A 27,191-nucleotide genomic window follows, 5' to 3' on the forward strand; every position below is an offset into this window, starting at 1 on the left:
TTAATCCCAGACATGGCATCAAAAAGGGACTTCCCAGGAGTAGATTCTAAGAATAAGGAACTCTGGCACTATTTCCATATTGACTAAAAAGTATAGATGAATATCAGACCCACACACAATATTTTATTTATAAATAAAAGTTTGCAATGGCATATGAACACAAAAACAGCTAAAGGTTGGAAACTCTTCCTATTATAAATATCCACAGCTTTTAATTAAGTATAAAAAGTAATATCTCCTGCTTGAATAATTTTTTAAGAAATTAGAATATGCAAATCAACAAACAAAAGTGCCTTGGAATAATGCTTGGATTATATGACAAGGATCCTGGTCAACAGTCATGAATGTCACTTGTATCCCTGCTTTTTCAGAAGAAAAGAATGTCACATTTATAGCTGCTATATAGACCATCACAAAGCTCAAAAGAAATTAATTTGATTTGCCAATTCTTTTTGTAACTGGGCTCAAGTTCGTGATTTCTTGTTATTCACAAGCAATGAACAACTTACTGCTCACTTCAGGATGTCTTTTTTGGACAAGTTCTGATGTCCACAGCCAAAGAGTTAGTTTTCATATATTTCACATGACATTTAGAGGTTAATTATTAAGCAGGTAGTGTGCCTTTCATTTCTAGAAAGAGATAGACATCTCGCCCGACAGTCCTCAGGGATAATGGAAGGCAGAAGAAAGATCTAATCTTCACTTCGCTGTTGATGAAGTGAATACCCTGAATGGATATTCTGTGGTGGTCTAATGAGACTACACAGCACAAAGCGGAAATTTGAAATATTCTGAGTCACTATGGAAGAGGAGATTCAAACCTGCTTTTATTGTCTCATTTCCAAGAGCTTTTATACCATTTCTCCAAATATGAAAACATTTTTTCTCTCTGCTACGACTCCTTTTTGCTTGTGACAGTTACTCAATGCTAAACTACAATTCCAACCAGGAACACTCCTTCCAGTCCCAAACAATCATCTGAGCTTGGCTTTCTGTCCTCTAACAATGTCCACAAACACTTGCTTCCACTCAAATGCTCTTTATCCTCTTGCAACCTCATAGATTTGGCCTTGACACATCCCAAGACACAGACCACAGGAACTGTAGCAGGCAGTTCTATAGTATATAAGAGATGGAGAACAACTCCAAGTGAGTTATTCAGTATCTCTTGCGTAACTCATTCCATTCTGAAAAGCAGATTTCAGTCACGGTTTAGAATCAAACTGCAGTGTACTTTAGTTCAATCATTGTGGAAGACAATGTGGTGATTCCTCAAGGATCTAGAAACAGAAGTACCATTTGACCCAGCAATCCCATTACTGGGTATATACCCAAAGGATTATAAATCTTTCTATTATAAAGACACAGGTACATGTATGTTCATTGCAGCACTATTTTACAATAGCAAAGACTTGGAACCAACCCAAATACCCATCAATGATAGACTGTATAAAGAAAACGTGGCACATCTACACCATGGAATACTATGCAGCTATAAAAAGTGATGAGTTCATGTCCTTTGCAGGGGCATGGATGAAGCTGGAAACCATCATTCTTAGCAAACTGACAAAAGACCAGAAAACCAAAAACCACATGCTCTCATTCATAAGTGGGTGTTGAACAATGAGAACACATGGACACAGGGAGGCATGTTGAGGGGCTGGGGGACTAGGGGAGGAATAGCAGGGAGTGGGGGAATTGGGGAGGGATAACATTAGGAGAAATACCTAATGTGGATGACAGGTGGATGGATGCAGCAAACCACCATGGCATGTGTGTACCTATGTAACAATCCTGCATGTTCTGCACAGGTTCCTCAGAACTTGAAGTATAATTTGAAAAAAAAATCAAATTGTAACAAAGCTCTAACAAAAGTAAGGTCTGCAACCCAAGGAAATACCACCATCAATTTTTATTGAAATCCTTTATTGGCTAGAGTCTAACTCTCTTAGGTATAGGCTAGTGTCTTTCGTGTCCTATGGTCTATGAACGTTTGCCACTACCTTGATGGATCTATCCTATGGGTAAAGAAAAATGTCTGACATTTATAATTGTCAATCCAAAAATTTTCATCAAAGCCCCCACGAGCTTTCTGGAACTCCCAAAGTGTACCTAAAAAACACCCCTCTACTCATTATCTCAGATTCCTCTATGTTTGCCTTAGAGCAAATTATTTCTCCTCATCACCCACTCCCCTACCCTTTCCACAGGCAAAAGTCAAAAAGCTAGTTCATATTAAATTTTAAGATCTGTAAGAAAAATCTCAGGAAGTTTCTGTTGGTTGACGTAAAACAACATAAAATCTTCCTCCATAAGTGAAGACACAGGAAAAGAAAGAAAACTTGAGCCCAGCAAAATAGTTCTCTCATCACTCAATCAAGATTTCTGTTAAAAGTCAATTCTTTATAAGCAGTACATACCGTTATGTTTCTCACCTGATGCCAGAGAAGCACAAGGTATTTTAGGTTTCAGTCCTATAAACTTTCCTTAAGAAATGATGCCTGCTGACCCAGAGAGAAGAATTAGCTATGACTGAATAAATATTATTTTATGAACTTAGGGCCTCAGGGGGACCATGACTTTACCAATGAGCCAGCTTTTTAAACAGGATGGATGAGTGCACAGGCACATTAGAGATGCGATCCTACGGCCATTACCTGTCTGTGCATCTCCCTCTGAGACACCAGGTAGCAAAACAAACTGCCCCCTGTAAGATAGAGTCTTAAATGTTGAAAATTCATTTCAAGTGTCCCAGTAAACTATATCCTATTTTCTCCCACCCCTGAAGACCAATAGCCTCCGCTTTATTTTGCTTTTCCTTCGGAGTCACTTTTCTGTATGCCTCTGCCTCTTCTTCCATCCCCATCTGTGTGGGCAGAGGGCTGAAGGAATGAGGAAGAATTCTATCTTTTGCTTTCTGTCTGCTTCCCCTAGCCTCTCTCCCCTGTTTCTACCTCTCCGCATCTCTTACCCAAGTCTCTCTCCCTCCTTCCCTTTCTCCTTCTCTCCCTGTCTCACTTTGGTATTTCAATTTGGGTTTTCTTGTTTTGCAGGAAACAGTACTGATTTTACACTCCTGGAAATGAGGGTATACAGCTGGGCGAGAACTTCTCTGGGAGTGAATCACTATTGTTCCCAGAGGTTTTATTTTTCTTCTTTACAAGTCTCCCTGCTGCCCACAAAAGTGCCAAACTCCTGATAAATGGGACGGTAAGGTGTCACATTTTTTCCCCTCTAAATGCAGAGTAAACCTTCACAGCCATGCTCCACTGCACTGAAAAATGAAACTATAACTACATGCTGGAAGGTCCTTAAAGAATTCCTCTCTAGGCATAGCCCCTGAGCGGCTTCTACATGGCTAAACAAGTGCTTCAGGGGAAGAATATTTTTTATCCTTATAAAATAATTTCCCATAAGAAAACTTTGGTTCCATAACTGTCTTTTCCAGGAATCCTAGTTACACCATCAACATTAAAATGCATGTCACATGAAGCAGATCAAAAGAAAAGAAAAGAAGCCCTTCCCATTGAGGACTCAGCCCTATGTACCTTCCTGTTCCCCGCAGCTAGCAAGTATAGGCAACAAATGCATATTGGTAATGAAGAGACCTATGTTTTAAGACCCAAAGTCCTGCTAAAACTAGAGTCCTGACCCATCCTTTCTCTTCCCAGAATTTTATTAGTTCTGAAAATAATAGAAGTTTTCTTACAAGTTTCAATAACCCGTGACTATCAATAATAAAAGCCTCACTTCACAACTGTATTAAGTCATACTTGTAGCTCTTGTTGCTCTGTGCCAGATGCTGAAAAGTTATGGCCCATGGCCACTGCTTGTTTCTGTATGGGTTTTATTGGGACACAGCCACATTCATTTGCTTACACAGTGTCTAAGTTTGCTTCACACTACAATGGCAGTGTTGAGTAGCTGCCACAGAGACTATATGACCCTTTGCAGAAACAATAGATATACCTGCTCTAAGAAACAGAAATACATAAAGATTGTGCCAATAACTGCCATCACTCATTGAGTATTCCATGAGAAAATGATACATACTTTTTCTGGATAATTGCCACAGCCATATGAGCTAGGTACTTTTATTAACACTATGACAGGCACAATGTTTGTGCTCCCCCTAAAACATGTTGAAACTTGAACCCTCTATGTTGTGGTATTAGGAGGCAGGGCTTTTGGGAGGTAATTAGGTCATGAGGGAGAATCTTTCATGAATGGGATAAGTGCCTTTATAAAAGAGACCCTAGAGAGATCCCTGACCCCTTCTGCCATAAGAAGACACAGTGAGAAAACAGCTGTTTATAAGCCAACTGTAAATCATCCTCATGCGAAACACTGAATCTGCTGGTGCCTTGATCTTGGACTTCTCAGCCTCCAGAACTGTGAGAAGCAAATTTCTGTTGTTTATAAGCCATCCAGTCTATAGTATTCTGTGATAGCAGCCTGAAAGGAATAAAACAATCACCATTTTAAAAATGAAACTAGGTATCTTGTAAGAGGAGCAAGAAGTCAAACCCAGTCTGGCTTGAGAGTCCATGCTAGTAATCACTTCTCCAAACTGTCCCTAGATTTGGGGATTCTAATGCTCAGACAAGAAAGAAGTTGATTAACAGTAGGACACAATGCAAAACAAAACAGTGAATGTCTTTTTATAAATTATACTTTAAGTTTTGGAGTACATGGGCAGATCATGCAGGACTGCTGCATAGATACACACATGCCATGCTGGTTTGCTCCCTCCATCCCCCGTCACCTACATCAGGCATTTCTTCCAATGTTATCCCTCCCCTAGCCCCTCAGCCCCCAACAGACCCCAGTGTGTGATGTTCCCCTCCCTGTGTCCATGTGCTCTCATTGTTCAACACCCATCTATGAGTGAGAACATGCAGTGTTTGGTTTTCTGTTCTTGTGTCAGTTTGCTAAGAATGATGGTTTCCCGATTCATCCACATCCCTACAAAGGACATGAACTCATCCTTTTTTATGGCTGCATAGTATTCCATGGTGTATATGTGCCACATTTTCTTTATACAGTCTATCATTGATCGGTATTTGGGTTGGTACCAAGTCTTTGCTATTGTAAACAGTGCTACAACGAACATACATCTGCTTGTGTCTTTATAAATTTATAATCCTTTGGGAATATACCCAGTATGGGATTGCCAGGTCAAATGGTATTTCTATTTCTAGGTCCTTGAGGAATCACCACACTGTCTTCCACTGTGATCGAACTAATTTACACTCCCACCAACAGTGTAAAAGCATTCCTATGTCTCCATAATCCTCTCCAGCATCTGTTGTCTCCAGATTTTTTAATGACCACCATTCTAACTGGTGTGAGATGGTGTCTCAATGTGGATTTGCATTTTTCTAATGACCAGTGATGATGAGCATTTTTTCATATGTTTGTTGGATACATAAATGTCTTCTTTTGAAGTGTCTGTTTATAACCTTCACCCACTTTTGGAGGGGGTTTTAATTGTAACTCTGCCTCAGTTCTTGGTAGATTCTGCATATTAGCCCTTTGTCAGATGGGAAGATTGCAAAAATTTTTTTCTATTCTGTTGGTTGCCGGTTTACTCTAATGATTGTTTCTTTTGCTGTGCAGAAGCTCTTAAGTTTAATTAGTTCCCATTTGTCTATTTGACTTTTGTTGCCAATGCTTTTGGTGTTTTAGTCATGATGTCCTTGCCTATGCCTATGTCCTGAATGGTTCTACCTAGGTTTTCTTCTAGGGTTTTTATGGTGTTAGATCTTACGTTTAAATCTCTAATCCATCTGGAGTTAATTTTTGTGTTAGGTGAAAGGACAGGGTCCAGTTTCAGCTTTCTGCACATGGCTAGCCAGTTTTCCCAACACTGCTTATTAAACAGGGAATCCTTTTGCTTGTTTTATCAAAAATCAGATCGTTGTAGATGTGTGGCATTGCCTCCAGGGCCTCTGTTCTGTTCCATTGGACTATATCTCTGTTTTGATACCAGTACCATGCTGTTTTGATTACTGTAGACTTGTAGTATAGTTGAAGTCAGGTAGTGTGATGCCTCCAGCTTTGTTCTTTTTGCTTAGGAATGTCTTTTTAATAAAAATGAAGAAAGTAAAACCAAATAATACGAAAGGTTGGGGATTATCAATGTAAACACTGGGACAACAGACTGTAAAATTTCACCCAAGTCCAACTTTAAACCACTTTCATAGATTCTTTAGATGAAATTCAGGAGAGAGCAACTACCTAGATACTGAATAAATGTTTGTTAAATGGATGGTTAGATAAATGGATAAGCACTACAGCATCTCACAGAATCAAATGAATGACTAAGAAGTAGGAAGAATTGGGACTAAGGTAAATCAGACTTCAATAGGAGAATTTAGAGGTCCTCTTTATAGATGACTATCATCTGCATGACTCAGCCTCAGCAACATTCAGTTTCTGGGTGTTCCATTCGAGATTTCAAACTCCAAGCAGACAAAATCTTATTGGGTCACCTTAGCCTAGATATATGCCCCTAGAGCAGTGGGTCTAAGCCCTGGCTGCAGACTTGAATCCCCTGGGGAGCTTTTAGAGAATACCAACGTCTGAGCCTCACTTAAGCTCAACTGAAACTGAATCTCTGGGAATAGAGACATGGGTAAACTTGGGACTCAATTCTGTGATTGAGCCAGGCAGCCATCTCATAAAATCAACTGGAAACAAAGCAGGAACACACAGCTAGAGCCCTCATGGAGCCTTTTCAGATATAGGAACTAATAAAATCATTCTGCTCTATGCTAACTTGTGTTGGGTCTCTTCTTGCAAAATGTAGCATCCTAACCAATAGAATTCTGATCTCCAAATGCCGTGAAATCAGACCTAGTAGGTTAATCAACATATTCCAAGTGTCTGCTCTATATTTAGACCTGTCCTGAGTGCCACGGGGGACAATAATAATTATTAGACTCCCTATGTCCTCAAGAAACATAAAATAACTCTTAACTCTAACCTACAGAATCTAGAAGAAATAGAACATGAGAGATTTGAACTGAGTTAGTATGCTAATAATATATTTTTTGGTCTGGCTTCTTTTCTTAGAATAAATGGGTTTCCAAACAGTTTAGAATCTATGTTTGGGGAGAAATTTTAAAGAATGGTTATCTTGGGCATTAGCTTATATTTTGGCCTCCTGATATGGGAAATAAACTAGTAATGTTTCTAGAACTATTTGCAGGACTGACTGAAAGGGCAATCAACAGAACTCATAAGATTCTCTGCAGCTGCAAAGTCATGAATTCTGATGCAAATCAAACTTTCTATGCAAAATCCTATCTCCTCAAGGAAAGTAGTGCAACCTGTAGTCAGGGAGGGGAAGGGAGGAAGGAAGAGGGAACAAAGAACTGATTTCAAAAGAGAGCTGCTTATCACACTTATCCAAATCTCCAGTGGCCACTTGCTTCTGATTGAACCACCTGATCTTTGCAAAGAGAAATAAATCTTCTCCTCAGTGGTTTGACTGTTAGTACTATGGAGAGTGCTTCCAAGATACAAAAAGAAAGAAACTTAAATAATTAAGAGAATAAGCAACTTCAGGCTCTTCTTCTGCACTGCGGATTTAGGTTATTAGGTTTTCAGCCTCCTTGGCTAAAGAAGCCTCATGGTACACACTAAAACTGCAACCACTTAGGGCCAAACTCAACACTGTTCAGGCCTTGCACAGCCTCCCTATTACAATCCATCATGTAGTTTATGGTACAGCTGAATAGGGAGTCACAGTAATTGGAACCAGGGTTTATCGTCGTGAGGATATTTGAAGAGTCTGCTCCAACATGGTAAGTGAGCCTGAACAAAACAAAACAAAGGGGAAATTCTCATAAAATGTAAAAACTAGCAAATGGGTCATGATGGTCATGGTGGTGATAAGTTGAAATTAAAATGTAATGCTGACTCATTTTCCTTTGGAATTCAGAAGTGATTTTCTTTTTAGCTTTTACATCCCAAAGTATTTCAGAAACTAGCCATGGATATTACTTGTTAGTAGTGCCCTGTAGAATATTTGCTTTGGTTGCAAAACAAATTTTAGCCTCAAAAAGCACAAGTACACAAATCCAAAAAAGCAACACCAAGTTTTTGAACTAAGAATGGCATCTTTTTAAAACACAATTAGTGCTGACAGTGGGATATTCGTATCAGAAAGACAGACGAATGGTCAACCCCCTCCAGTTCCAAATGAGAAGACTCTGTAAAAGATCATCAGCAACTTCTTAAGGTGGAGAGCCATTTTTTTCAAAACGCCTTTTTGTGTTTACAGCTGTATAGGCCATGCCTTAACACATTTCTTGTATAACTAGCAAGAGGATTTCTGCTGCTTGGAAACCAGAGATAAAATTAATATATTGGTTGATACCCACAACAGCCTCTCAGGTGTCATCATAGAGAATTATTATTTTCAGCAGTTCATGGCTCATTTCTTTAAAATTAAAATTAGTGTTGTGGCACCCAAGGATAATTTTCCAGCTGTCTCTGTGGAGAATAATATAAGCTTGGCGAGTTTAATGAATGGTAGTTTACTGCCATTCACTGTCAATGCAGTGAGTGAGTTTGGATTTAACAGGAACTGGAATAACAGTCTTACTACTGCATCTTCATTAATATGGAATCCTAAGATCGCCATGATAGCTGACAAATTATGCCCGGTATGTCAATTACCTTATCAAAGAAAATTATTTCTAATGACCAAGGAGTGGGTAAGGAAATGCAAAGAGAAATTGGGGCCAAATTAGTTGGAATGAAATTAAATCTTGTGCAGATTGGCAGATAGGCTCTGAGATAGTTAGTATGAAGATGTGAAGGTGGTGTGAAGAACAAGAAGGAACCAGAACATGAAGGTCATGAAAGGCGACCAAGAAAGGTGACAAGCCCAGAACTTCTCCAAACAAGCAGCCAAGATCTCACACAGCTATTTATGTCAGGTTTGCAAACACACATGAGGAAGTGTGCACCTAACCAGAGTCCTGAAACTGCTTCAGGACTTTGGGAAGGGCCTACTGGTGAGGCTCCTATGCTATGCCCTAGACCCCTTGCTCCTAAATTCTTCCCAGCCTTCCCCTACCTTACTCTGTAATACAAAGGGACTAACTCTCGCAGGCTCACTCCCATGTTCCCTCCTCAGCTGGCTTCCAGCTGGATCTGGCCAGCAGAGGTACTAATAAGAGATTGGAGGGAGGAAAGGAAAAGCCACAGTATTTCTGCCACTCTTTGTCTTGGGTAGCATCTCCAGCAGAAGCTATGCCTCCTCTGCCCCAGCTCCCACTTAACAGACAACTATGGGTGACCCCAACCGATGCACTCCAATAACACCTCCTTCTCTCTTTGTCCCTGCAGACAGGGATGGTATAGCAGCTCCGTACTGTTTCTAATCTCTAGAATACCTGCTGTCTTCTGCATGACTACCCAGCTCTCCCCATCATAACCAATTCTTTGAATCAAATTCACGTTGTTTTAAATGGAATAATTTCTGTTTTCCTAGCTGGACTTTGAGTGATACAGGAAATAAGAGATGGAGAGGCTACAAGTGAAAGGCCTCGGCAATCTGTATAACAGGCCCGTTCACTTTGATACTGAATTCAGTAGTGGGGGGTAATTCATTATGAGAAATTACCTGCAGAGCCAGGAGCCCAGGTTTACATAAATTCATTGCATGATTCACCTTCAAGTAGCCTAGAAATTAAGGGAAACAAGAAGTAGTACCCTTCCCAGGCAGACCCTTAGGAAAGAAAAAGCTATAAATCAAGGGACTTACTCTTCACCTCCCATCTGGAGGACACTTGAGAAAACAATGGAGAGCTATCAGATGGACAGAAAGATAAGTGAGTGGCAGAAGCTCCCCTCCCATTCAAAGATGCATCGCCAGGGTTTTCACACAATCTAAAAGAGATGAACCCAGGGCAGCACAGTCAAAAAAGAAGACATTTCCACCAACGGTGCAGACCTTTTAGCCAAGCAGCAAAAACCTAGTCGAAAGAAAATATTAACTCAAGTCAGCACTCCCTCTGTCTCCAAAGTCAAACAGGTGGGCAAGCCTGGGCTGGGAGTGGCTCAAGAGCAAAGGCCATGCCCTACCATCCTTGCAAGGGTCCAGGAAATGTTTGTGAAGGAAGTCTCTCTAGTTTCTTTCCTAGATGAGTCCCATGAATCATCAGAGGACTGAAATAATTCCATCTTTCTCACAGAAGAACTGAGGCAATGTAATGGGATGCGGATTTCACAACCCACTGGTGGAAGAAGAGAGACAAATAATAAGATTTACATATAAGCAAAGTCTCTGACATTAAGAATGAGTTCACTGCCATGCTGCTGCCTCTCAGGGATCATTACCATATTGCTTTCCATAATCTCTTTAAAGTGAAATTAAAAGTCACCACTGCTCTTCAACTCCCTGCCTATTTGTTCAATGGAATGAAATCATTCTTCCTTATGCTGCAAATGAACTGCCTACTTCAAAAATCCCTGAGACACTCCTGGCATTTTCTTGAAGAAAGACCTCCTCCATCCACCCTTAATTAAACCAAGGTGACGGCAGAGGCTCCCCCATAGCTCCCTCCAGCATGTGCAGCGGGATCAAGTACTTCACGTCCCTCACCTTTATTTCCTATGTTAGGCTCCCAGCACACAGGCCAGCTGCAAGCCGGTTTGGCCATGCAGGAACTGCGTATGCCCCATACTCAGGGAGCCTTTTCCCTGACTGTTTTAAAGAACATCTGCATCAGCATTCTGTGCCTCTGGGGGACAGGGTGAGGGAGCTATGTTTGAGCTCTAGCAAGAGGAGTGAGAGAAAGGGAGCCCTCCCCTCTGCAAGCACTTGCCCATCCCCATGGAAAGCTTCTCCTGGGAGCCTCCAAGGCTTGGGGCTGGTCATTTCTGCACACATCAGCCCCTGTAAGCATCTGACCAGATGGACCGTGAACCTGACCTCCAGACCCAGTGCAAAGAGTTGTCAGCAGCAACTGCATTAGTTGCATCAGGCTGCCTTAGGCCTGAATAATTTTCCATCTCAGAAAATTTAGAAATATTTGAAGAAGCAGCAATACCTTCTGAAATTAAGCCATTTAAAGGGGAGGAAGTAAAGTGCCAGATTGACTTTGTTCGTAGGCAGTAAAGATAGCTAGTGTATGTGATTTAAGAATTCTAGAAGCAGCCCCAATCAGCCCCCACCCTCCTCCAAGAGGCAATTGCAGAATACAGGCCAAGAATCACTTAGAGCCAGGAGCCCTGAAGCTGATTCTGAGATCCACCACACACTGAGTGACTAGAACAAATTGCTTCTCATCTGTACTTTACTTTCTCATCTGTAAAATGGAAGTCCACAGCACTTCTCAAACTTTATTACGCTTTAAAAACTCACCTGGGGGAATCTTCTTATACTATATATTAGGATTTTGTAACTCCAGGATGGGGCTTGAGGCTCCGCGTTTCTAATGCATCCTCAAGTTGTGTTAATGCTGCTAAACCCACAGACCATTCTTTGAGTACCAAGACATCTGTATACACACCCAATTCTAGTGCACTTTCACTCCCCACAGCCAGCGCCTGTGTCTCTTTATCAGCAGGCTGCCCGCAGGCTGCAGGAGCAGCTCTGTCATCACACACCCAAAGCTGGAAAGCATGGGAAACTGATGCCCTGGGATCAGCTCTTAATGCTGGATGATACCGGGTATAAATACCTCAGTGACCTCTTGCCTGTTCTGGACAACACTGGAGTGTGATTGCTGCTATCTCAAAAGCTCATCTGTGGGATTCACCCAAAGTTAGCTTCTGGGAGACTTTGCCTGCTTTTGTATACTTTCTCAACTTCTTTCCCTTTCCCGTCCAACTTCCCCACTATTTCCTTACCAGGTTATTTTAAAGAACACTTCTTAATAAATTCCAATGAATGGTCGGGTGTGGTGGTTCATGCCTGTAATCCCAGCATTTGGGGAAGCCAAGATGGGACAATCACTTGAGGTCAGAAGTTCAAGACCAGCCTGGCCAACATAGTGAAACCCCATCTCTACTAAAAATACAAAAAAAAAAAAAATTAGCTGGGCATGGTGGTATGTGCCTGTAGTCCTGGCTAGCAGAAGAATGGCTTGAACCGGGAGGCAGAAGTTGCAGTGAGGGGAGATTGTGCCACTGCACTCAAGCTTGGGCAACAGAGCAAGACTCTGTCTAAAATAAAATAAAATCCAATTAATGGTATTTATCATTCATTCATTTTAAAAAATTCATTCATTCAACAAATTTTTATTATTCTCCCTGATTCCTATACGTGCCTGAATATGATACTGCAGGTACAGGAACAAGTCTCAGTCCCTACTCCAAAGAGTCCTAAACTCACAAAGACCAGAGCCTACACAGTTAACACTTGGAGAGAGCAGAAGCCCACTGTAAAGTGGTGGCAACTGCAGCAATGACGCTATCCCACCTGGAAAACATGTACAGCTCTAAACATAGTCACTCACTAGCAGCCTTTTCCAAACAGTATCCCAAACAGGAGTGGCAAGACCAAAACTGATTAGCATGTCAGTTCTCTCTCTCTCCATCCTTTCCTTTCTTGGGGAGCTTGAATGGCAAGATGCCATGGCATGGGAGAACCCACAGCTGCCTTCAGCCTGGTGGATCAGGAGCCAGGCTGGCTGAGCCCACCCTGGCTGCCTGAGCCTCATTGGTTGACCCTCCTCATCAACTGCTTCCTCCCATGAAGAAGTGCAGGTGTAAGCTGTTTTGCAGGGCACCAGCTTGATCCAGGAAGCAGCAGTGTGCAGGGAAAGCAGCTGTGGAAAAGTCACAGCTAGTCACGAGATGGCACGTGGCCCTCATTCCATCTTCCCTGCACCCCTGGAAGAATGACTGATATTCCTCAGGCTCTCTCTTCAGCAGCTACTAAGTGGCTCTGCTTAGTGGGGAATGACAACAACCAAGTGACTTCTCTCCCTGGAACACAAATGACAAGTAATATGGGCCAAGTAGGCTGAAATCAGAATCCGTATAAAAAAAAAAAAAAAAAAAACTAGCAAAGTGCCCCAGAAAGTCTATAGGTAAGGAGACCTGGTATCCATGTGTGACAATCTCAGTAATAAACAGGAAAGAGAAAAGAGCATCCTTCAGCAAAGTAACCAAGTTAAGGAAAGGAAATCTCGCCAGGAGCCTTCATCTCCAGAATCAGCAGGATCATGGATAAAATCATGGGCTAAAGAGCAGGGCCTTTAAAACCTGGGTCAGAATTTTAACACTGAAGCATCCCAGCTGTGAGACCTCAAAGGGTGTTAACCTCTTTCTGTGTCCCAGTCCCCCTACATATAAACTGGGGGGATCACACCCACCTCATGGGGTCGCTGTAAGGATCTGATGAAGCCAATATTCAATACTTAGCTCGGTGCTCATAAATGGGGTTCTCCCTATGCCTCAAAGCCTCACCCACCTCCTCCACTTGTCTTCCCTTCTTTCAAACAAAGGTGCTTCTCCTTTTCACGTATCTGCCTTCCTTTCAACACCCACTACCTGTCCTTGGTTTTCCCCACAGCATCACCTAAAGGTGCATGCATTTGCTTTAGTTTCCTCCAGGAGCTCTCAGAAGCCTACTTCTCCCACATGAAGCCAACGTGGCTCCTGGCATCATATTCTCTAATCCTCTCAACTTCTGAGTCTCCCCACTCTCCCAGAGTAGTTTTTTAAACACAAGATAAATGTATTATAACTACTGTGAACAAGTATGTCCCCAAATTATTTTTCATTGACAGAATATATTTTAACCTAAACAAGACAGACAAACATCCCACTTCACTTCAACTGTAGCCACTGCTTGCACCCATGCAAGTGCATTTCTAGGACCACTGGGGATAGTTTCTGCATGTGACTCGGGACAAGGTGTAATCAGGGCTGTGTGTTCTAAAATTATCCTTCCTCATTCACAGTGACACCGAAGCATGCTACTTTGCCTTAAGTCACTTAAAAACTTTTTCAACACTAAAATGGGGAGATCTTGACATAGTTTCCTAGGATTTAATGAGAAATCACTAAAAAAAAACTTACATATACACGTGTGTGTGTGTGTGTGTGTGTGTGTGTGTGTGTGTATCAAAAGATAAAACACTTCACAATTGTTCAGTAACAGTTAAAAAATACAAGAATACCTTTCAGGAAGAATTGCTTTACTATAAACATATTTGAGGGTTTATATATTTTAGTCACAATCACATGATAAATATTTGATTTGTGTTCATCAGATAATAGGGAATAAAAGTTACAATCTTGGGAAAGACATTTAGTACTTTTAAATGCTGAACATTTGAATAATAGCAATGAGGGACTAAAATAGCAGTAAAATGTACCCAAGAGGAAAATTCAGAGGCTTCAAAACATCTTTTTGGAAAAATAAATAAATAATAGAATAATAAAAAGCATCACAGCTTAAAAGATGAGGGAGGGGGCAAGGATTTTAAAAATTAATGAACTGAGATCTTCTCTCCAGAAACATCATTTCTGTATCATTTAATCAGACTTGAGCTTCTTAAATTGCCTTTGAAATGAGTTAATAAACAACGTCTGCTGTCCCAATATGGCATTTTTTACAAGGAAAATGTGCTCTGAGATGTGTCCTTCAGTAAACATAGGAGAAACACTAGTCATTCCTGTTGGCCTTATTTGAGGTCAACAGTGAAGGATAAATGGAGGCAAAGCTCTTCCTCAAAGACACAAGAAAAGACCACCCGCTCTTTACTGTGTGATTGGACTGTCCACTTCCAGGCTAAGAATCACTGCTAGGCACTAACTCCTTGTCTACAAAGTTTTTTAAAAAAGAAAACACACGTGGGCCAGACATGGTTGCTCACACCTATAATCCCAACACTTTGGGAGGTCAAGGCAGGAGGATCATTTAAGACCAGGAATCTGAGACCAGCCTGGGCAACATAATGAGACACCATCTCCACACAAAAAATTTAAAAATCAGTCAGGCATGGTGGCACATGCCTATAGTCCCAGATAATGGAGAGGGTAAGGCAGGAAGATTGCTTGAGCCCAGGTATTTGAGGCCATATTGCATGATGATGGGCACTGCACTCAGCCTGGGTGATGTGTGTGGGCTGAGACATCAGAGCCTCAGAAGTGAGTGTAGAAAAGACTTAGATGATTGTTCCTAGGGCGGAGAAGATAGAGATATTGCATTTGAAAATGCAAGGAGGCTATTTTGGAGTAGTAGGAATAGTTAAAGGGATCATCAAGAACGAGGAGGGGCCAGGCATGGTGGCTCACGCCTGTAATCCCAGTACTTTGGAGGCCGAGGCAAATGGATCACTTGAGGTCAGGAGTTCTAGACCATTCTGGCCAACATGATGAAACTTTGTCTCTACTAAAAATACAAAACTTAGCTGGCCATGGTGGCACATGTTTGTAATCCCAGTTAGGAGGCTGAGGCAGGACAATCACCTGAATCCTGGAGGCGGAGTTGCAGTGAGCCAAGATTGCGCCATTACACTTGAACCTGGGTGACAGAGTGAGACTCCATCTCCAAAAAAAAACCAAAAAACAAAAAACAAAAGAATGAAGAGGAAGAAAAATAAGAAGGGACAAAAAACAGGATACATGTCAGAACATGCAGGTTTGTTACATAGGTATACATGTGCCATGGTGGTTTGCTACACCTATTGACCCATCCTCTAAGTTCCCTCACCTCAACCCCTCACCCCACCCACAAAAGGCCCAGGTGCGTGTTGTTCCTCTATGTTCATGAGTTCTCATTGTTCAGCTCCCACTCATGAGTGAGAACATTCAGTGTCTGGTTTTCTGTTCCTGCATTAGTTTGCTGATGATGATGGCTTCCAGCTTCACACACGTTTCTGCAAAGGACATGATCTCATTTCTTTTTTATGGCTGCATAGTATTCCATGGTATATAAGTACCACATTTTCTTTATCTAGTCTATCATTGATGGGCATTTGGGTTGGTTCCATATCTTTGCTATTGTAAATAGTGCTGCAATAAACATACATGTGCATGTGTCTTTAGAGCAGAATTATTTATATTCCTTTAGGTATACATCCAGTTATCAGATTGCTGGGTCAAATGATATTTCTGGTTCTAGATCCTTGAGGAATCATCATACTGTCTTCCACAACAGTTGAACTAATTTACATTCCCACCAACAGTGTAAAAGTGTTCCTATTTCTCCACAGCCTCTCCAGCATCTATTGTTTCCTTTTCAATAGCTGCCATTCTGACTGGTGTGGGATGGTATCTCACTGTAGTTTTGATTTGCATGTCCCTGATGATCAGTGATGTTGAGCTTTTTTTCATATATTTGTTGGCCACATAAATGTCTTCTTTTGAGAAATGTCTGTGTAAGGCTGATAGCCTTGCTAAGAGCCAGATGAACAACACCCACCCCTCTCCATGCCTGATAACAGTTTATCAGGTAGAACACATTACTCAGCATCTGGCTCCTCCATGCGGGCTCCCCTCGCCCACTTCTGCATTCTGCCCCCAGGTCTATATTCAGCACTAGACTATGCACTCTCAGCACCAAGCTATGCATTTGAACCTCAGCACTAAACAACTCTACATCTGAACCTGCGAAAATTGAAGGAATCCCGCCAAGCCTTACCCAATAGCAGCCCACTCCCATTCTAAAGCCTATTAAGATGACAGGAATTCTGTGAATATTAAATCACTGTGAATCATGCCAGCCCCCCTCTAACCCTCATAAAACCCCCTGCCCTGAGAAGTCAAGCGCGACTTCTCTGGCCCCCTTTCCTTAGGACCACAGAACCTCACCCAGGAGATAAATAAATTGGCATCTGATTGTTCTTATACTGGCCTCAGTTTCCTCATTTTAAACTTGGCAGTAACCATTACAGTCTGTTCATATCCTTTACCCACTTTTTGATGGGATTGTTTGGTTTTTTTTCTTGTAAATATAGTTTAAGTTCCTTGTAAATTCTGGATATTAGACCTCTGTCAGATGGATAGATTGCAAAAAACTTCTCTCATTCTGTAGATTGCCTGTTCACTCTGATGACAGTTTCTTTTGCTAGCACCCTCATCTATTTTACAATGTTTGGGCCTGGCTATGCCCTAACATACCAGATGGAGATTAAGCGCCAAGGAAACAACTTTTTTCAAGTCAGGGATTCATGGTCTCAGAGCCCACAGAGAAACAAGCCCTCCAGTTTTCAAATCCATGAGAAACTACATTTTGCGAAGTATCAAGCTAAGTGGAAATCTTAAACTCAATGGAGACAAACTTAAAATAACACTGAGATCAAAGTGTTTAGACATGTGCAAGCCAAAGAAAACCTCACCTACTAACTCACACTTAGATTCCCAGGTGCCATGTAAACAACTCTGCACTGCTGATACCCAACATATTGCAAGAAAAGGCTCAAATTCTCTGAGAAATAAATAATTATTCCACAGTTTGGGAAATAAATTTTGTTGTAGTCAAAACTGTACATTGTAAACTTTTCTGTTTCTTGAAGACCTGAAAACACAGAGGGACTCGGGTATGGAACTAAGAGAATAGATCACCGCGTAGTTTGTTGCAACTCTAGGCCTAGTTAAATGTTGGCTGGAAATGTGCACAAAATACCTACCAAAAAAAAAAAAAGATCTCTCAAAGGAATAGAGTGATGAGAAAGCTTGCTGTCTATCTGTTGAAGAGTTACCCTCAGATACAGAGCCTCTGATTGAAATTTCATTGTCCAGCAATTTCATATTCTTCTATATTAAGCAGGCACCAAACCATTCCAAGTGCTAAGATATGTGTTATGTTCTAACAATCTTAAATTGCTCTCCTCCACTCATGAAATGACTCCCAATCAACCTCCCATTCTAAAGCCTATTAAGATAGCAGGAATTTTGTGAATATTAAATCACTGTGAATCATGCATGGAAATTTAAAACTATTGCAGTCTAATGTTTGGTTGAGAACAGTATTTTAATTGAAAAACTGATAGAAAAGTTAGTCTAGTTCAATGCTCCAGGACATATTGAAAGAAAGCGTGGGTAAAAAGCATTACTCACTTACACAGTAATTCTTGCCTCTGTGTCTACATCCTTGTTGAGAGAGCGGGACCCACCCTTAACCTTCTTCATGGGGCATTAGGCAATCTGGAAGGGAGGTTACTGGGAGTGAACCCTGCTGAAAGAGACCATCCTGGAGACAGGGAGGGCCCACCCAGGTGGCTGAAGAATGGTAAGCAAATGAATGACTGAAAGGCAAGAAATAAAAAGACCAAGCTTGGGACGCAGTTCTACCCACAGGAGGGGAGTCAGAAGTGAGGACCTAACAAGAAATACATACAACTCAACAAAAGCCAGCAGGAATGAAGCTAATCAGCATGTCAAGTTTGAGATGGGTCTGTGTAAATGATTCAAAACTAAGCTCAGGAATCACACACGTGCTACTTTCACATGGTCCATGTCGGGGGTAAGGAGGGGAGATGGGTGGCTCACAGTACCAATGCGAGTTAGGTAATAACTCCCAGTGGCTTAGACCAAGGGGCAGCCCAGGATTGACCCAGGATTGCACTCTCAACTTGTATTTGTGCCCCTAATGTGTCAAAGAATATGCAAAATTCCAAGATAAACATGGCATATAAAGTGTCAATTGTCCTAGGTGCGTAACATAAACACTAATTCTCATGTTAAAATAATCCAGGATTTACTATGCAGCAGAATCAAAAATTTGCACTAATTTCTAATAAAATAAGTGGCTCATAAAACTATGGTCTTATCAGAGGACAGGTCTGTATTGGGCTCTGTCTTGAAGCTCCCTGAGAGCACTAATTCTATTTTACCAATAAGGGAACTTCATTCTAAGACTGCCCAAATCTGTGAATACAGTTGAACCCACTGAGGTCATCTTTTCTCAAACAAACAAGAATCAAGTAAACAACCCCTAATCTCTCATGATCTATTTTCTGCCTTAGGCAGATGCACATGACTCTTTTATTTGGATATTAATTGAAGACCAAAGTTTGGAAAGCAAATTTTGAAGCCCACAGAGCCTGGAGCTCATGAGGCTCTCTGAGAGACTGTGTTTTCAAGGATGCCCCCTCCATCCCATCAAGAATCTCCAGCTTTAATGGTCTGTAGAAGTTGAATAGAATTGCCTAAGGGAAAATGCTGTTCTTTTGCAACACAACACACAGCTCCTCATTCATTTGAGATTTACAATGTGTAATTAAATAGAGATCTAAAGCTCACATTGTTTGGAACTGTCAATTGCCACTTCGTGGATTTTTCATAACCTGTGAGGGTTATAGAGTTCAGTCATTCTTGGCATAAAAAGGGTTACATTCATGAAATAGCCACATGATGTTTACTAAGTTGTATCTAGCAAATACTATGTAAGTAAATAACACAAAAATTAATTTCCTCAGCTAGAAATTCAGATACAAAAGGGAAGTCTTCCACAAGAATGAAGGAAAGGGGGGATTAACAAAGATGCTTCAGATTAATCCCTAAGAAAGGCCATCTCTTTCTGGTATCTAAGCTGATAGGGGTTGGGTGGGGAGAAGAGACAGAAGGACAAAGCAGAGCTGTGCCAGAAGAAAGCCAGTTTCTATTCTTGCTCTCTAAGTCAGTGAGAGCAAACATCTCAAGAGTCACACACCAAGAATCAAAATGTGACCACTTGGCCGGCTGAGGTGGCTCATACTTGTAATCTTAGCACTCTGGAAGGCCAAGGCGGGCTGATCACGAGGTCAGGAGTTTGAGACCAGCATGACCAACATGGTGAAACCCCGTCTCTACTAAAAACACAAAAATTAGGTGGGCATGGCGGTGTATGCCTGTAATCCCAGCCACTCCAGATGCTGAGGCAGGAGAATTGCTCGAATCTGGAAGGTGGAGGTTGCAGTGAGCTGAGATCGCGCCACTGCACTCCAACCTGGGTGGCAAAGCAAGACTCTGTCTCAAAAAAAAAAAAAAAAATTGACCACTTATATTACCTAACCCAGGGACCCTAAGGAAACTAGGTTCTATGTACCCAGTTTGGAGAAACATTAGATTTCCAAAGCCGCTCCCAGATTTCATGACCTGTGGGTGGAGGAGGCATTTGAAGAGGAATTTTAGTTTTAGACATTGCCTATAGGAAATTATAGGCATTTTATAGTAACCCAAATGAGCTAAGTCTGAGCAAGGGAAGTCTGAAGAACTACATCCTGTCTCAGAGATTCAAAACTGCTAGAAGGTAACCTCAGAGAAGATCAGTTTCCCGGGTTCACTTTTCTGGTGAACCCATTTTCCCTAAGACTTGCCCTTGAAGAACTCAACTAGGAAAGCGCTGTGAGCTCCATTGTGGTGCTGAAATATGAGGGCTGCTGACCAAGACACCAATACACCATTGAAGGAGATAGGAGACAATGAAGAGTAACTGTTGTTAGAGTCCACAGAGCTTTCCAAAAGGAGGTGTGATCACAGAGTGCCACCCCCACTCGCCTCTGAGCTGGTGCTCCTGCTGAATACTTGTTCTCAGTGCCAATAAATCAGCAGGCAGTCCCCTCAGCTGGGAGCTCCCATGGACTGGATTGTCCCTGGAAGCAATAGTTCCAGGCTAAGCAGAAAAGGAAAGGACATTTATTCCTGATGAATTTTTTCATCTCTCCTTGTCACAGCAATACAATGACATCTTGTAACATCCAAAAGGAAAAGATCTTCTGATATGTTTATTGAGGGTCTTCTGCTAAATTCACTGAAAAGGACAAGTTAATGTTAAATAATTTCACCAAGATTAGACACCCCAAAACTTTGGACAGGTCTTACTGTATCTTGAGTATATTAACCCAAGCTTCTTACTCCCCAGGGCCCAGAATATGATACTGGAACAGAACATTATACATAACAAAAGATGATCAATGAGCCATTGCTTTCCTAACTGCTCCAAACCTCATCTGTAAACAATGATAATAATATGCTTCTCATAGTTGTGGTGATTACATTATTTTTAAAATATTGGACAAAAATCCCTGTCATATTGGTTAAACAATAGTAAATGCTTATGACTAGAGGACAGCATGTGAAGAAACCAAGGGTCAGGGAAATGTATAAATTGCATTTCATATACATCTTTATTATAACATTTATTATAATGTTTTACAAGTAGAATTATCCAATTGTATGTCTCCTCTATGAAAACAAATTCGTGTTTATTTAAATTACTGTGCCCTGCTCCTAACACTGTTTATTGCATGCTTAGTAAGTATCTTTTGAATTAAGTTTACTTGCATTTCCTACTATTAGGCTTGAAGCATAAGGACAGCAGCCACACAATTATCTGGGTTGTCTCCAATACTCCTTCCTAATACTTAGAAATTTCAGTGAACAATAACAGCAGCTACCCCTCAGTATCTCTCATTTCTTTAGACATCTCTTTGGCATTAGCAGGCAGTCTAACATGTCTGGTCCAACACATCCTCATATTGCATTACTACTGTCCACTTGTCATGCCTCAAGGCTAATCATAGAAAAATACTCCATTCTTTAGATGTGCTTTCTATATTTTCCATAAGTCAAACCACAGCAAAGGATAGAAATAAAACAGAACAAGTAAAAAAACGAATGTACTGTTTTTTTCTGCTTTCACACTGTGAGCTCAGTTGCTGGACACTTCGGCTATAATTATTTTTTATTTCTACTCAAAACTCTGAAGGAACAATGTGATAACTTTCCTATAGATTTCCATATGTAGCACTTGAAGTTTTTTTAAGGTTTACTAATAAATTAGTAAAAACTACACTCCAAAGTAAACCAGAGATAATTTTTTCCTAAGTACATTACTAGCTTTTGCAAAAGCTTAAAAACCTGCTAAGTTCTGGAATTGTTCATTATTTCACAGATGTCCATTTTGCAGTTCAGTATATTGCCTCTAAAGTGGCCATCTCTAAACACGTCTTCCTTTTAATTCTGTTTCCTGTGTATAACTCCAGATTGGTAGAGAGGCCTGTAGAGATGGTACTAAACGAATTACCCAGACTAGAAAGAACCCTCTTGCTATCCTTATATTTATTACCATACACATTTGCAGCTTCTAAGCCCCAACTTAAAATTCTTAATATATAGGAGGTGTGCAGCAACACAGACCATACAACACAAGAGCTAAGTCATTGGTATGCATGACTAGAATTGAGAACAAAAACATGCACTATTTGATCTTGGACCTAGACATAGCTTCATAGTAAAAGGTAGGTATTTTTAGATCTTTGATGCAGATAATCAAAGGGAGAAAAAAAAAATCCTATGGTGTTTGATCAGGTCTCAAAAGGAAATTAACCATGGCTGTTCCATTAAACAACTTGGGGAAAAAAACTCATTTTACAGAAGTATATGGCCTATATTTGATGATAATTTCAGATGCTGCTGTAAGTATCTGTACTATTATGACTAAGCCATTGTAGAAAAGAAAGATGAAAAAGAAACGAGTCCCTACCATAGTTAAAAACTGAACAAACATTGAGAAAGAGCTCCACCTACTGGAATGTTTTTCTACAACTGAAGAACTATAAGGTTCCGCTCAAACTTTTCTAAAATAAAACTTCTACTGAAAGGATCGTAGGTCGAATAACAGGTAACATTCTTGGAAGCCGCTTAATCCTCTGATTTCAGGTTGCACTGTGAGAAAGAGAATTTTTCAAGAAAGTCAAAGGACATTTTTGTAATTAATTGACTTATTTCATTCACTGGTTCATGGAGTTGTATTATGGCAATCGGATCAGTATTATGTAGAAAAAAGGGGAATTTTTAAATTACATTTCTATGTGGCCAAGTACAGCTAGTAACAGTAATAACTAGCATTTGTATACGTCTTTAGTTCATAAAGTATTTTATATATACCATTTAATAATATCTAACAACTAGTTTCCACAATTAATATTCAGCGAATCACACCAGTATTACACACTTAAAGCATTCATCCTGATTAGTGAATGCCTATTCAGTGCCAACTGTTAGATATTTTTAATATTGCCCTTGACTTTATTACATCCTGATTCACATAACACTTAATAGAAAAGAGTATTTGAATAATTTTCAATGAATAGATAAGCATTTTCTTTAATCTATCCTCCCACTACCAACCCCTCACCCATGGCCCCTGAATCAATGTTTGCACCGGGTGGAGAGGAGGGATTCTGCCCACCAGTTCTAACCATGCTTCCCCTCAGTCAAATGGATATATCCTTTACAGGATTTGGAAACATACACATTTACTTTCCCTAACTCTGAGGAAATCTCAATTCTTTCATTCAATTGGCTACTGAACACTACTGTGTACCTGTCACATTCTGGATATACAAACAAGATAACAAGGAACACAGTAGAACCGAAGCCCTGCCCCAGTACCTCATGCAAAGCCCTATGTGGAGTCTAAGCAGATCCATTAACTAAGTTCCAAGTCAAAGCAATAAAGCTAGGAGAAACTGTAGAAGGTCTATGTGATCTAACGATGAGAACTACTTCTTAAACAAGATGCAAAAGCACAAACAAAAAGGCACAACATTGACCAGCGAGGTTTTCTCAAAAGTAAGCTTTTCAGCTCAACAAAGGATACCATGGACAAAATTAACAGAGCGCTGACAGTTTAGGAGAATATATTTGTAATGCTTCACGCATTTTATTTATTTCTTTAAAGTGAAAGCAAGTTTATTAAGAAAGTGAAGGAATAAAAGAATGGCCACTCCTTAAGGCAGAGCAGCCCCGAGGCTGCTGGTTGCCCATTTTTATGGTTATTTCTTGATTATATGCTGAATAAGTAGATTATTCATGAGTTTTCCAGGAAAGGGGTGGGCAATTCTCAGAGCTAAGGGTTTCTCCTCTTTTTAGATCATATAGGGTAACCTCCTGATGTTGCCATGGCATTTGTCAACTGTCATGGCACTGGTGGGAGTGTAGCAGTGAGGACGACCAAAGGTCACTCTCATTGCCATCTTGATTTTGGCAGGTTTCAGCTGGGTTCTTTACTGCAACTTGTTCTATCAGCAAGGTCTTTATGACCTGTATCTTATGCCAACCTCCCATCTCATCCTGCGACTTAGAATGCCCAACCTCCTGGGAATGTAGCCCAGTAGGTCTCAGCCTTATTTTACCCAGCCCCTATCTAAGAGGGAGGCATTCTGGTTCAAATGCCTCTGACATTTCCCCCCTCCCTTATATAAGAGAACCCTTAATCCTAAGAGTTGTAGAGAGATAAAGATCCATATTCTGTAATTTCTTGAGACTGAATAGGGGTGATGATATTCCTACCTCATATGAGGTTTCTTACATTCCGGGTAGAGAGGAGCTTAGTCAGAAAGCATCAGTATGTGCTTTACCCATTTTAGAGTACGAGCTAGAATATCTAAGAAATTCCTAAATCCAGAATAAAAAGACAGCAATCTCAAAGGAAAAATAGGTAAAGGATGACAAATGCAATTTACAGTGAAAGAAACCCCAGAGGACTAGCACGCTTAGGAACAGACACTCAAATCCATGCGTAATCAGTGAAATGAAAAAACAACAATGAAATGTAACTTTACCATTAGACTGCCAAAATTTAGAAACATGGAAAATGCTGATTGTTGGCTGGGGTATGAGACTATAAAATCCAAAGGAAAAAAAAGATAACTAACACCGTTACCACAATAATGACTAATAATACTGCCAAAATTAGAAGCACCTTAAAAAAAAAATCTACAGTTTTGAGCACCTACTCAGAGCCAATCCCTGTCCTAGTAGTCACCTTAACATGCATTATCTTCTTTAATCATGATAGTAACAGTTATGATTATCCCTATTTTATAACCAGTATAGGAATACTAAAGCATATAGCAATTAAGGGCAGGCCTACAATCACACAGTGACAAGCCAGTAAATGAACATTTAAAGCAATGTCTTCTGACTTAGAGACCAACATCTTTCTTTTTTTTTTTTTTTTTTTTAATGCAACTTCATCACTTTATTCAAATCTTCAAAATAGTCTTTATTCTACATTTTTAGTATAAAAATTCCACAAGTTAAGTGCACCACAGTGTAGAGAGAGACATACAACGCTGAACTTCCATAACAGTCAATGGTACAGTCAAACATCACATGTACAGAACACACAATTTAGATGAACTGAAATTATAAGATAAAATAAAATAAAATCCAATTTCAGAAAACAAAAATCAAAACATTAAAGGATCCCTGAAATATTCTTAACCCTAATGAGATTTCACTGGACTCAAGTCATTTTGTAGTCAGGCATTCACAATATAACCCTATTAACCCAGTCTAGGAATTTTGGGGAGCCGAATGAGTGGCTGCATCAGACACTGACAAAAAATGGTAACCAATTTTTGATCTGAAAATTCCTCTTAATTTGGCTCTAAACACATCAGGCTTTTGAAATGCATCCTCCTCCTTGCCCCTCGTATTTTAAACCAACTGTTGTTCACAGTACAGTTTGCACGATAACTTTGTTCAAATATAGCTCAGTTTTTCTGGCACCAAAACAAATTTGGGTTAGGTTCGTGTATGCAGAGACAACCTATGAGGAGGGCCCAAAAGGCACCCTCCACTTTTGCCTGAGGAGATCTGAAAGCAGAAGTAATGGGATCTGTGCTTGAGGCACAGAGGGGGTTTCAGAGGATCCTTGTGAAAGACTAGTTAAAAGATGACAAGTGGGGAGAAGTGCAAGGAAAGAAGGAAACTAGTCTGACTGGCTTTCTGTCCTGCACCATTGATTCAATGGAGACTGGCGGGAGGAAATGGAAGACTAAGGTTGGAGATGGGATGGGTGGGGCAAGGGATGGAAAGGAAAAGGCAAACAACTAATGCGTTCCATTTAATAACAAGTAATATCAATCAAAGACTTAAAGGAGATTAAAGACCAATCAGAATAATTTGGCAACTTTAATTCTTAGGAAGATCAAAGTTCCCTCCAAACCTAATTTGATGTTTTATTACTAAAAGCAAAGACCAGTATGGTATAGTATTACTCCAGAGAAATTAAAGGAAGATCCTTAGGGTGGCTTCACCCACATTCATTTTATGAATGGATACCTTCCCTACCTCAAAATGCTTTAGGGAGGTACTGCTACCATTACATGGTTCCTTATTAAATTTGAAAAGTGCCTGAAAGTTTGGGCACCAGAAAGACACCCCAACAACATGTGTCTAAACTGCAACTTGAGGTTAATATGACTAAAGCAGTTACATTGTGAGAAGTGCTGAAGGTATATGATGTCTTTCCCGGCACAAAGGTGGCCTTGGTTCCTCACCAGATGGTGTAGCCACCATCGGAACCACCCATGAAGAAGTTCCCCTTCCGCTGAGTTACGAGGACGTTGGCTCCCTGCATGACTGCAAGCTGAGCAGCATTGGGAGGGCATCCAGGAGGTGGAGGAGGAATGTTGCCAGCAGTAGCCCCAGCTCCGAATCTGGCACCTGCATCATACCCTCCTTCCACCAGCACTGTAGAGCCAGGTGGATAGATGGGACCGACTGGATAATAAGCCATGGGGATTGTGGAACCTAAAGGCCCAACAGCCACAGACTGGGCCATGGGAAGATACAGAGAGGCTCCAGGAAATGCGGCCGACATGGTGGGGACCGTGGCAGCCCCTGGGTGCACAAAGCTCGGACGATAGAGCTCCGAGTAGGCAGGTGGAGCATCAGTATAGGGTGGAGCCTGAGGAAGATGGAAGGTCTGAGGATATACTGGATTCCCAGGAGGCTGCACAGGGTAGGTTGGCTGTGTTGGATATTGAGCTTTGCTGTTCATGGTGGCTGCGGGTCCGGTTCCTCTCGGCGGCGCGGACGGTTATTTTTTTCGTCCTCTTCCTGTTCGGGGCCACTTCCGTATCGAGACCAACATCTTTCTATACCACAGAGTCCTCTTGAGTTTTTCCCTACACCCACCTGCCACACCTGGAAACACTCTAGTAGGCCAAGGAAAGAGAATACACTCTTAGGATTAAGTTAGTACAAAAGTAGCTGCATAAGTTAACAGTAAAATCAACTCCTTTGTGTGGAAAAAAAATATTAATAATCTTTTCTGATTATGCAAAGATAGGACTCTACGCTGGAATACAGATTAAGGAATTTTGTGCTTTTCACTGGCAACCTCAAAAGAGAGGGTGTGAAGTGCCCAGAATTCAAAAACAGCAGGAGAGGAAATTGGCATGAAGGAAAGAAGGGATCCAGGACCATGGTAGAGC

The 27,191-nt window shown here is 40.9% G+C and overlaps 1 protein-coding gene across 2 annotated transcripts; it reads right to left on the reverse strand.

Moving 5' to 3' along the window:
- Positions 1 to 24,905: 24,905 nt before the first annotated feature.
- On the reverse strand, positions 24,906 to 26,837 carry LOC100388117 (DAZ-associated protein 2). 2 transcript variants are annotated; one of them, XM_035260426.3, is made up of 2 exons: positions 26,454 to 26,837; positions 24,946 to 26,376 (listed from the first exon to the last, which is right to left on the reverse strand). In XM_035260426.3, exons 1-2 carry the CDS (start codon positions 26,753 to 26,755, stop codon positions 26,055 to 26,057), a joined length of 624 nt encoding a protein of 207 aa, XP_035116317.1. In that variant the 5' UTR covers positions 26,756 to 26,837; the 3' UTR covers positions 24,946 to 26,054. The 2 variants fall into 2 exon arrangements, with proteins under 2 accessions (XP_009004249.1, XP_035116317.1); XM_009006001.5 differs by having other exon boundaries at positions 24,906 to 26,837.
- Positions 26,838 to 27,191: the final 354 nt, after the last annotated feature.

This window comes from Callithrix jacchus, chromosome 8 (genome assembly GCF_049354715.1).
Source record: "Callithrix jacchus isolate 240 chromosome 8, calJac240_pri, whole genome shotgun sequence".
Classification (NCBI taxonomy): Eukaryota; Metazoa; Chordata; class Mammalia; order Primates; family Cebidae; genus Callithrix; species Callithrix jacchus.